General features: G+C 41.6%; 1 protein-coding gene across 10 annotated transcripts in view; it reads left to right on the top strand.

Annotated features, from left to right (window-relative positions):
- The window catches only part of LOC310674812 (cation channel sperm-associated auxiliary subunit beta-like), a 41,825-nt gene extending 31,021 nt beyond the window's left edge, over positions 1-10,804 (top strand). For all 10 annotated transcript variants that reach the window (XM_083434553.1, XM_083434557.1, XM_083434554.1 and 7 more), the window contains 8 exons: positions 334-473; positions 1,642-1,851; positions 3,958-4,068; positions 5,490-5,600; positions 6,510-6,648; positions 7,491-7,591; positions 8,834-8,908; positions 10,251-10,804. In XM_083434553.1, the coding sequence (XP_083290679.1) occupies positions 334-473; positions 1,642-1,851; positions 3,958-4,068; positions 5,490-5,600; positions 6,510-6,648; positions 7,491-7,591; positions 8,834-8,908; positions 10,251-10,472 (1,109 nt within the window). In that variant the 3' untranslated portion in view covers positions 10,473-10,804. The remainder of the gene's footprint in view (positions 1-333; positions 474-1,641; positions 1,852-3,957; positions 4,069-5,489; positions 5,601-6,509; positions 6,649-7,490; positions 7,592-8,833; positions 8,909-10,250) is intronic.
- The last annotated feature ends 1,477 nt before the right edge of the window (positions 10,805-12,281 follow it).

Genomic DNA, 12,281 nt, shown 5'->3' with positions numbered 1-12,281 from the left:
CTGCCTACAGATCTTTATACAACTCTTTATAAGTTATAATCCTCCCTCTAATAATTTAACTGAAATTCAACAAAATGTATTTTACATATATTTTTATCCTATTGACTCCCATCCTGCCTGTAGATCTTTCATATGGATTTCTCATTTTGATGTACATATGCACACAGATGTATATGAAGTAAGGGTACACTGGAATCAGCCAAAATCCTCAAGTATTTTTCAACCCAACTGCAGTCTCAGAGTGGAGCTAAGTTTTACCTTTTGTGTGAGGTTGTTCTACAGGAAAGAAATATTGGAAATAAACATCATTCTCATTGTTGTTTCCTTCCACAGCGTATAATGTGTTTCATAATAGGCTAATGTACATTGCAATTGGAAGGCCTTCTCTACTGGATGTGAGCACAAAAATTTATTTTGACGACAACAATAGCAATTTAATCGATATCACTGTTCATAGTAAATTTTTTGAAAAGGTAACATGCTGCCAGCTCTTTTCAGAGTACCTTGATAAAGTACACACAGCTTTAATGTGCATTCAGACTCCAAAAATCTTCTCCCCATGTTTTTGTACAAAACAAACTTATGTTGGTTTTAGACCAGTTTACGCTATGGCTTTCCTCACAGAACCCTAGAAATTGTAGAGTAATGAGACTTGGTTGCTAGATGTGTTGGGAATTGGTTGCAGATGTTAGTAGGTTTGGTGGTGAGCTGGCAGGGAGGGGCCAGCTTGTGTGCTGGGAAAAGGCATTGGGTTGGATACTTAGTGTAACCTGGGGTGAGAGGGAGCCTCTCCTGTTGGACATGTAAAAATCTCAGGGTACCCTGGTAAAGGCGTCTGGGTTGAAATCCGAAGGTCCAGATGACGTGAGGTGCGGGTGATGGGCCAAGGGCTTCCGTTCAGTGGCCAGGGGCTGTCAGCTTAGTTTACCAGCATCTTGAGGGGACCCTTAACCCAGGACTGACATTGTGACTAATCATCCAGCAGTCAGGTAGGATGATTTGGGATACACACCCAATGCCTATGCCAAAACCTCATGGCCAATTTATTTCCAAGTTCTTCTCATGTCGTTTTTGTTGCTTACTTCCCAGTTCCCAAGGCACACTGCGCACGGGCCTGCAATCCCCCTCCCACCAGCACAAGCACATTTTAAAAGCTATAAAATGTTAATAAGCCCAAACGCCTGAGAAACGTTTTCACCTGGCAACTAAGGATATGCAATGAAGGCGCCAGGGAAGCCTCCCTAGGGGGAGCGTTCCACAAATGGGGAGCTACCACAGAAAAGGCCCGCATTTGTGATGGCACCCTCCAGACGTCTTGTAGAGAAGGCACATGCAGAAGGGCCTAAGGTTAAAACTGTAGGGTCCTGGCTGCTCTATGGAGTCAGCTACATTAGTCGAAAAACAGCGCTTTAAATGCATTATAAACATGCAACACCAAATAGTGCTGGAGAAAAAACAAACAAACAAAATTCTTTGCGATTTTCCATAGTGTTTGTTTTCTTTTGTTATAATGATTTAATTTCTGACTTATTTATGGTGGGTTTCCCCCCTGTGTGTAGATCCATCCTATGATGAGAAGCTAATTATATTCATCTGTGTTGGAGACCAAGTAATGTTATGCCTTTTCATAAACATCCCTAGGGTAAAACCACCATAGCTGTGATTATCGCAGTGGGATCTCTCCGATGTGAAGTGCTAAGTCTTGTCTTAACGCTGAAGAATTCCTGCTCCTATCTTAAATCAATGCACTATGTTCTATCTGCTAAAACCTCTCCTTCGGACTGGCTAGTTGAGGATGTCAGCGCTGAACCAAATGGCTCAGCGATTGCCAGACTTTTAAAGCAGCTACCGGTAAGGATCCTAAATCCTATATGTTAGTTTCTTAAATGTTCTGAACAGGGGAGGGGCACAGATGTACCCATTGTTCTATGAAGCCCCAGGATGCATTGTTCCAAAGCCCCACCCAGGCACAAGACTCCTGAGTGGGATGGATTTAAGTGTGGCCTATCAAACAGAGAGCGATGCTGAGGACATCACTACACTCTCTGGCATCTGTGTCAGTGAAGCAGACAGGTAAAAGCTAACTTTTCTTCTGATAGAAGGCAGGGTCAACGTTTCCAACTGTCTTTTTTTAAAAAATCAGTTTTTTAAATGTTTCATTAATAACAATCCTATGGAGGCCACATTAATTCAATGGCAAATCATGCCAAATCACAATACAATCAAAAGAGCCAACTAAACAGTTCTGAATTAAACATCCCGTGTTCTGGATATCAGGAGTTGATGTTATTCCTTGATCCTGTGCCAATTCTCTTAATTAGTCCAAGTTCCACAATTCCGATCTTAATCCTTTGTTCTAGCAGCCACTGATGCGATTTAATAAATCGTGTTTAATAAATCCAAATCCATTAACTTGCAGAGGGAATTTATATTCTGTAGCTATGTGAAGTATCTGTTTATCTTCTTCTTTTCCTTAATGTTGTAATCAGTCAATTTTCTTCAACATTGCCCCTCATGCGTAGGTAAGTTCCATTTTGCCTCTCTGAAACCAAAAGCAATCCAGGGTCCGGCCGCGACTTCTGATTAACTTCCAGTGTTTATCTCCTTGTTTTTTCTAACAAGTTGATGTCTCACCAAAACCGTAATAAATCAGAATTAGAGCTCTCTTTAGTTGGCAATGTTACCAATCATCACAGTATTCCACACAGTCTATTCTTTCAAGCACTCCGTAAAAAATTTTATAAGTTCTTCTTGAATCCCTCTTGCATTCCCTATATAGTTGTAATCCATTAGTAATTTCATTCCATAAATAATTGATTCTTTTTCAGTGAAGGCTTGCTGATCCATAGCACAGCAAAAATAATGTAAAAAAAAGAGCAAAGCTCCCCTTCAATCACGTAGCATTCCAGTTATGATAATGAGAGTTCTCATATCAAAACCTTGGCACTCAGTGCCTAATTCATTTCGCAGGTTACCATTCTCTTTCTTCCAAAACACGTCTGTTTCTTAAGTCCAAATTCAGATACATCTTAAAAGAAACAGAGATGCCTCCGCCCATGGCGACTGCATCAGGGAGTTTCCAATATGTGCAGTGCTATGCCCTCTGCGTCCCTTCATTACATCTGGGCTGCAGAGGTTTTCTCAGGATATTTGAATCAGAAGCCCTTTTATTTCCTTTCCCCCCCTTTCTCCCCCCCCCTCTTTTATTATTTTCATCTTCATGTTTCTTTTCCCTGCTCCTGGTGTTGTTCCCTGCTCCTGGTCTTGCTCCTGGTGTTGTTTTTATGTCCTCTGCTCTGGGTCAATGAGGGGGTGTATGCACATGAAGGTGAGGGCTGGCTGGTGAAGGACCCTGTGTGAGAGGCAGGGAAGGGAAGGTCTCCCAGGGTGGGAGGCTGGAAGAAGGGAAGCTCCCAGGTGAGAACTGGGAGGAGCCACCCCCTTATGTGTGAGACACGGCTTGAGATCTACCTTTGAGAGAGGATTGCATCTCTCTCTCTTTCTCTTTCTGTTTTCATTTAGATTAGTTTCCTTTTTAAATTTGTTCTTTTATCTGTATTAATAAAGCCTTAATAATTTTTTTAAAAAAAAAAAGAAATCTGTGCTGCTGGTAATAAGTGTATGAATACAGGGTTGGGGAGATGATACAAACCGGTCTTATTTTTCATCATATAATTTCCCCCTTTTTTCATTTACAAAAATTATCATACAAATAAATTTATATAACCAATTAGAAAATATCAAATCATTGACCCCCCTTTCTGTGCTTACTTATGTTTTATCTTTTATCACTGCATATCCAATTAATATCTATTTACTATTTACCCTTTGTATTTTATTTAAATTATTTTCACTGCACATTTTTATGTCAGTCCCACTAACGATTTAAGTTGTTTGCAAAAATTCTTCAAATAATCAATAAATTTTCCACATTAAAATGTGTTGTTTTTCATACAGGTGAACTACAGGCCACCATCTGTTTTGGGAATTGCTGTTCCACTCACAGAAAACTTCTATAATGCTGACCCCAGCAAACCTAAACTGAGGGATTATTTTACAAATTCAAAAGTAAGTCTTCATAGCTACTCCTGTAAGAATTTGAGAATGCACATTTTTCAAAATTGCTATCCATTTTGCACTCTGTGCTATTGCATGTTCTTTACATACACATACACACATTAAGAAAAGAGATTTCTAATAAAGAGGAGAATCTTGAAATTCAACTTCCAGATGAGCATTTCTATAGAATTTGCCCCAGAACTTAGGCATCCTGCTTGCACATACTATAGACTCAACATCTGTCTTCTTCCCACTATAAATAGCTGGTTTTCACATACTATTCTGAGAAAAATAACCTGAAAACTTGGGCTCGAATCCTTATGTTTTAACTTTATGGCCACCTCATTGCCACCTTATATCACTTGCCAAACCTTTGCAGTAATAGGACAGATCAGGATCAGAACATATGTTGACACAATTGCCCAACTACTTTCCACACACTCAAGGTAAATATACTTTAGGAGCAATGGGAACAATTTGAAGCACCCAGAGCAGCCGATATGAGCATTTCCTTTTTTTGCCCTAGGTGAACTCTACTGCCTCACCCCATTTTACAATCCTCCATGTTTTCCTGTTCTATCAACAAGAGGCAGTAGAGGATTGTATGCATAGCTCCTTTTGCACTATTCCATATATTCAAGATAATGATATTTTACATCTGATTAAAGACTCTCAAAGCCCACAGTATCAAGGCTGCTTAAGAATATGGAGAGTGTAGAGAAGAAAAGGGGAAAGGCTGAAAAGCAGGCAGAGAATTTCATCTGCAAAATCATTTGCTGTCACCCAAGAGCCCCAATGTCCATTCAGCTCATTTGTCTCTTGCTCAAGAGAATGCTTCTCTTCAACCCAACTGCATATCACGCTTCCTGTTCACTAAGGAACAAGAGTTATTGCATAGTTCTCTTTGCCCTGACTCTCCCTTTCTTTCTAACAACCTTTTCCACCAAATTTGAATGCACTGGGTTCTCCAGTCCACTGATAGTTGTAAAACTATAGACTGATTCAGAGGTCAAATGATTTCCATTGCATATGTTGGTCTACTTTGTAAGCACAGTCGAGAATTACCTTGATTATACCTTCTTTGGGACACAGGTGGCACTGTGGTCTAAACCACAGAGCCCAGGGCTTGCCGGTCAGAAGGTCGGCGGTTCAAATCCCCACAACAGGGAGAGCTCCCATTGTTCGGTCCCAGCTCCTGCCCACCTAGCAGTTTGAAAGCACATCAAGTGCAAGCAGTGGGAAGGTAAACAGCGTTTCTGTGTGCTGCTCTGGTTCGCCAGAAGTGGCTTTGTCATGCTGGCCACATGATCCGGAAGCTGTCTGCGGACAAACCCCGGCTCCCTCGGCCAGTAAAGCGAGATGAGCGCCACAACTCCAGAGTCGTTCGCGACTGGACCTAACAGTCAGGGGTCCCTTTACTTTTTCCACAGAATTCTGGACGGTATAAGCAATGTGCTGGAAAGTCAAATCGCTCTGAATGTGGATGTACAGAAAATATGAAGCTGTCCTTTTCTGTTGCCTTTTCTGATTGCAAGGAGAAGGTAAGGTCTATGCCTACATGTGCAGCTTTTTGTTTGTTATTCTGAGGAGTTATATATTACATCCATTACATCCAGTATGTAAAGTATATAAAAATAACAGTACATTAAGAAACCTAAGAAGATAAAAATACCCTTAGCTAGTGCTGAGAAGATGACAATGTTGTGGCAGGCAAACATCTCTGGGGAGGAAATTCTGCAAATGGGGCGTCATAACCAATGAATCCTTTCTCTGGCTGCCTTCTGCCATGCCAAGGAGAATTTCTAAAGACTCCCATGGTTCTTCAAGGTACTGGGTTGCCAAGCCTTATAGAGCTTTAAAGGCAAACTTTGAATTCTGCTTAGAAATGAACTGGTAGCTAGTGAAGCCTTTTGAGCCACTCACAGTTACTAACTTAGCAGCTGTATTCTGCAGTAACTGCAATTTCTGAGCAGTCTCCAAAGGTATCCCCAGATGCAGCCCAATACAGTAGTCAATCCTTGTTTCCAGATAACGGTGACCAGGCTATTGCTTTCCAGAAGAAGCTGCAGCTGGCACACCAGCCTAAATTAATGTGAAAGACATTCCTTCCCACAAAGGCTTATCTGGTTCTCCATTGACAAAGCTATATTTAGGAGTGTGCTCAATCTAAGAATTTGATCCTTTAGAGCAATGTTTCCCAACCTTTTCCCAACCGTGGCCCTCTTCTGTCCTTGTGTTCTTCCTTTAGCCCACCCCACATGGACGTAGCCAAGAGGGGGGCATGGGGGCAGCTGTCTTCCCATAAGTAAAAATAAATTAAAATCCATGCAGAGCTAGTCCGACGCTGCCGATGGGCCCTGCTCTCATCGGCAACAAACAATGGCTCTGATCCACTAGGTGCTGAGGTATTATTTTAATGTCAGTGATTTCTATATATCTTACATTGCTAGGCCCTGCGAATGAAATTCCCAGTATCAAGGCTTCCTCTCTATTTCACCATTGAGGATGAGGGTCGCTCTGTAAATCTGACATCTCCTTATTTTATCACAATCATAGAAGTCAACAACAGAACCAACTGGAAAGTTTCAGGTAGGGAGCGGAAGAATCTTGGGATTCATCATTATCTTTCGTATCGGAGAGTTCCTGTTGGAAATACTTGTTGTCAATATATTTTCAGGCTCTCTTTCTTGCCCTATAGTAGGTGTGAGGAAACTTTGGTCCACTGTATGTTGCTGAATTCCCATCATCCCTATCCATTGGCCATGCCTGCTGGGGCTGTTGCAAGTTCTAGTTCAGGGAAGACTTGATGTGGAAAGATTTGAATCTAGTCCAATTCTTTCTGCATGCCAAACCTATTACACCCACAGACCCTTAAGGCCTGAAACAAGCATAACACAACCCATTGGTTTACCATGGGTACACCCCTCCCCCTAGCTGTTCTTCCTCCTCTAGGTCTCCTGCTAGCTTTTACCATGACTAATAGTTATGGTGGCACTTCGGCTATAACAAAGAGGAGTTCATATTAATGTTTGCCCACACCTCTCCTTTTTCACCCACTCGTGATAATTACCGGTAATCACTGTTAGTGCTTTTTTCTGAGGGGATGCAGGGGTACGCATAACCCTAAACATTTTGTGAATCTTAGTTTGGCCTCATTGTGGGGCAGTATTTCAATATGAGTAGAAAAATGAGAGTACCCCTAAACTTTTTTTAGAAAAAAAGCACTGCTGTTTGTTAACCTCTGGAAAGCCGCTGTAGAAGACCCTGTGCAGCTCTAATACATCATGCTGTGCCTCTGATACCTTTCTTACTTTTACATTTCATGGGAAATAGATCTGGCTATTCATCTGTATTCAGGCCCTACTGAAATGTAAAAAAGAAGGAAGAAACTCAAACCTACCACTCTGCGACTGTTTTAACTGTTTTTTCAGGTTCCAATCAAACATCAAGTATGTTAAAAATGAAAAAATATTTGGAGCACAGACTCAACACTGAACTATATAACCCAGATGGCCTATCTATAACAATAACTGTAAGTGCCAGAGAAAATACATACAGTGCTACCTCGGGTTACAAACACCTTGGGTTACAAACACTTCGGGTTACAAACACTTCCAGTTACAGACTCCACTAACCAGGAAGGAGTGCCTCAGGTTAAGAACTTTACCTCAGGATGAGAACAGAAATTGCGAGCTGGTGGCATGGCGGCAGCGGGAGACCCCATTAGCTAAAGTGGTACCTCAGGTTGAGAACGGTTTCAGGTTAAGAACAGACCTCTGGAATGAATTAAGTTCGTAACCAGAGGTACCACTGTACCTTAAACCCAAACTCTTCTTACCTTAAACTCTTTGTACAAGGGTGGTCCAACTTTTCAAACAAAGTGGGTCACAAGAGTACTCATACCCTTTCAAAGTGCCCCAATATTCCTGCATCATCCCGGAATTTGAAGAAACCATCCCAGCTTCTGATTTGATCCTAGAATGTCCCATTTACCTCCTCCAGCGCCACTGCTGACCCTGGGGAGAGGATGCGCCAGTGCTTGCAGTGATACTGCACTCTCGCATGAGTCAGCATGGTACCAAAAGACACACGTCCTGATTTTCATCAGAGGAATGTTGGAGGGTATGGAGTACTTTGACACAGAACCTGCGGGTCACACAAAGCCTTTTCATGCGGGCAGGTGGGATGGGGTGGTGGAACGAGGCCAGAATTGAGGCCAACCCTCGTGCTGCCTTCCCAAAGCTGGGTAATAAAGGCATCGGGCTTTGAGAAGGAGATGGGAGGGCTCTGGAAGGGTCCTAGAGCCCTCTTACCTGCTTCCCAAAGCTGGGAAATCACTAAGTAGTCTTTGGGAAGGAGACAGGAGGGCTCTAGGATCCTGTCAGCCCTCACAGCTCCTTCTCAGCACTTACCCAAATTAGAGAAGGCAGCATGAGGGCTGGGGAGGGGGCATCAGATGTTGCTGAGGGGTGGGGGGGGAAAGCCTTGAGGTCCACATGCAGCCCTTGGACCACATGCTGGGCCACCTGCAATATACGTTTGACATTAAGTAATTTGCATATTAAATCAAAATATCAGAAATTCACTGTTCCAAGGATATAACACAACTGCTAGCAACACTGATTTTAAGGCTGTAGTTATACCGACATGGTACTGCACATTATTTCTGTGAAACGTTTCAACTGAATTAATAGCCAAGGATTACAATTTTAATTAAAAAATGAAAACAAATGTTACTGCATATTAGTAACAACTTTCCCCCCCTTTCCAACAGGGATCTGAGCTTTTCCATTTCAGGGTATCAACTATTCCTGGAGTCTCCTTTTGTAACTTATTTGACGAATTTCAGGTATTGTCATTAGCTCTTTTTTAAAAACAACAACACACAAATTACACCATACTATAGAATGAATTAACAAACATAAAATAGGATACGAGGTTGTACAAAATGTTTCCACATATTTAGCCCTTACTTCAGCACATTCCCAGAGAACAGCAGGAATTAGCGGGTGCAAGGGGACTGGACTGGAGAAGGACACTTTAGGGAAACACACAGAAGTGGAAGCTAAAGCAGACTGGAGCCTATATATATATATATCCTCATACAGGGTGTGTTTTTTAAAAGAGGCTCCGTGGAACATGTGTACTCTGTATCCACGGGGCCTCTTTTAAAGGACTCACCCTGTATATATGAATGACTTTCTGGATGTCAAGGCCCAGGTCTGAGGCAAGTACTCTTTAGTGAGAGAAGCCCAGCAGATATTTAAATAGCACAACTGTGACTTCGGTCATTGACTAAGAACACTGCAAGGCAGGAGTAGCCTCTTAGCTCACAAAGGCTTTGAATGGTGCCTGAAGATTTTGCTTTGTCACTTCTGTTCTACAAGCTCTAGAAACATAATTGTGGGGGGTGGGGTGGGGGTTAATTGAAGTTCAGAGTTTAGGCCATGTGCTGGCTCTGGCACAGCAATATGCCCCCTGCCCTCTTGGCAGGCCTGCCAGTGCCAAACATATGACCATGGAAAGGCTGCCATCTCAAACAAGAGCTGATAGAGTCACTTGGATAATCTGGGCCAGGTTAACTTTCTGCTCCAGCCTTTCCAATTTAATGCCTTCCAGGTGATTTGGGACTGCAAAGGGCTAATGGGGATGGAAGTCCCAAATGTCTGGGAAGGCTAGTCTGCTCCGGCTGGCAGCACCTCTCCAATATTTCAGGGAGAGTTCCAGCATGGTTGCTGCCGGCTCCGCCTCCTATTTAAGCAGTTGGCCCCGCCTCCCTGCAGGGCTGTTTAGCTAACTGAGCTTTGGTGGGTACCTCCAATGGCTATCACAGGGAGTCAGGCCAGCCCAGCCAGCTGGTGGGTCCCAAGGGGCCGGGGTGCTGCACGTCGTCCCGCAAAAGGCTCCCACAAGGAAGGTGTGAGCGCTCATTCTTAGCCCATACTTTTCTGGGTATTCTATTTTACGAGGTACAATATAATGCAGTATCTTGCAACAAACCCCATGCAACGCTTACCAAATTGGTTTCCCTATAAACTCAGATGACTGCTTCTCTTCCCCCACCACTTAGATTTGCATATGCCAGCTTTCGCTATCACTTAGACCAGTTTCACTATCTTGTAGTCAACATTATGAACAATAGTCAATTTAAAGGGAAGTGACTGTTGGAATTACAATATTTTCTGTTGCAGATTTATATTGACGATTCTCCACTGGCATTCCCAGGAAACTATCTTATCAGTTCAATGACGTCTATATTAATTGGAGGCATTATTTTTGTGGCATTTGTTCTGTATGTATTTGAAATTGAGATAAAGAACTTCTTAAAAAGGAAACTAAGAAGAAATAAAGTGGCATCAAAACCCCCACCCAAGAGAGCTTCAGTAAATTCTGTTGATTCGGCAGGAAGTTGACTGGCAATAGTAATAACGTTATAATAATGTGTTGGTTTTTAAGACCCCCTGTTGCTTTTATCAGTAACTATGTTCCACAAATGTTAATGGTATTTTTTTTTGAACGAACATATGTACAACTATTTCATCTTTAGCTGTAGTCTTTCTGTTTAGGAAAAATATTTTTGAAAAGATGTGAGGAATTTTCACTTGTTGTTCCTTAGGATGATACGCATTTAGTCGCTGCTTGTCCTGAATTTTACTGAAGTTTATTGGGCAAGATTCCCCCCCCCCTCTCCAAAAATGTCACTGAAGCAGTATACAATAAAATAGTTCATATATTTAAAATACAATGCATTGCTAAATGTGTCTACTTGCGTCTCTGCTTATTTTATGTACCAGTTATTTCTTGATTAAAGAGGTGCTTCTTCCTCCTATTAATGTACATATGTGTGCAAACTTTCTCCAACCTAATAATAATTATAACAATTTATTTATTATTTGTACCCCACCCATCTGGCTGAGTTTCCCCAGACACTCTGGGCAGCTTCCAACAAAAAATTAAAAATACATTAAAACATCAGTCATTAAAAACTTCCCTAAGATAAAGCTTTTCTTCTGCATTATCACTATTAATAGTATGATATTTCTGCAACGCAATTTTATCCACTGGATCATGGTCATCAAAAGTTACAAATCCCAAGCCCCTCTTTTTACCAGATTGTCTGTAATTATTTCAGTTATGTCAATTTTTCCATATTCTGAGAAGTAGTCTTTAAGGTGATGTTCCTCAGTATCTTCTTTTATTCCACCAACAAACAATTTTTCCACAGTAACATGAGCTCCAGGTTTTCCAAATTCCTCCCTGGCTACAGCTCTTTTCGGCTCAACCACTCTTCCCTCAATGGAATGAGGTCTGGCAGCCATTGCTGCATCAACTTCAGCCATGGAAGAGAATGTGGCGGAACCAAATTCTCATGAGCGTTTGCTTGCAGGGTCTCTCATAACTAGTGATATTAAATTCTCAATAATTCTCGATTAATGAGAATATTAGAGAATTTTCATTAAAAATAGGAGAATGTTCATTTTAATGCATTGAAAATGATTTTAGTTAATATACATGTTTATTAATGGGTAAACTTGTTCAGATGGCAACCAAAAACTGTAGAGATACTTTTATTCAATGGGGCAATGCAGTGAATTCCCATTCTTTCATTTTTTGCACCAAACCTGAAATTGAAAATTCAACGTGAATGATTCACGTTAGTCACTAAGTTTGCCACTAACTGTATATTTACCATCAACTTTGAATTCTAATTACAGTGGTGCCTCGCAAGACGAAAATAATCCGTTCCGCGAGTCTCTTCGTCTAGCGGTTTTTTCGTCTTGCGAAGCAAGCCCATTAGCGGATTAGCGCTATTAGCGGTTTAGAGGCTATTAGCGGCTATTAAAGGCTTAAGGGATTAGCAGATTAGCTGCTAAAAGGCTATTAGCAGCTTAGTGCCTTAGAAAAAGGGGGTGGGGAGCGGAAAAAACCCCCAGGAACCGCAAGACATTTTCGTCTTGCGAAGCAAGCCCGTAGAGAAATTCGTCCTGCGAAGCACCTCCAAAACGGAAAACCCTTTCGTCTAGCGGGTTTTCCGTCTTGCGAGGCATTCGTCTTGCGGGGCACCACTGTACATTGTGTATGTATGAAATGTAGCTTTTAAAGTAAAAGGAATATAAAAATAACTCAGGTCTACTACATGAGTCTGTTCACTGTTGACATATAGGAAAACTTGTTGTTTAGTAAAGGAACTACAGTGAAAATATATAAGCACAAGCCTACTT

Source organism: Podarcis tiliguerta (assembly GCF_965153285.1).
Source record: "Podarcis tiliguerta genome assembly, chromosome: 1".
Taxonomy (NCBI): domain Eukaryota; kingdom Metazoa; phylum Chordata; class Lepidosauria; order Squamata; family Lacertidae; genus Podarcis; species Podarcis tiliguerta.
The sequence above is the reverse complement of the archived record's forward strand: the minus strand, read 5'-3'. Positions and strand labels throughout refer to the sequence as shown.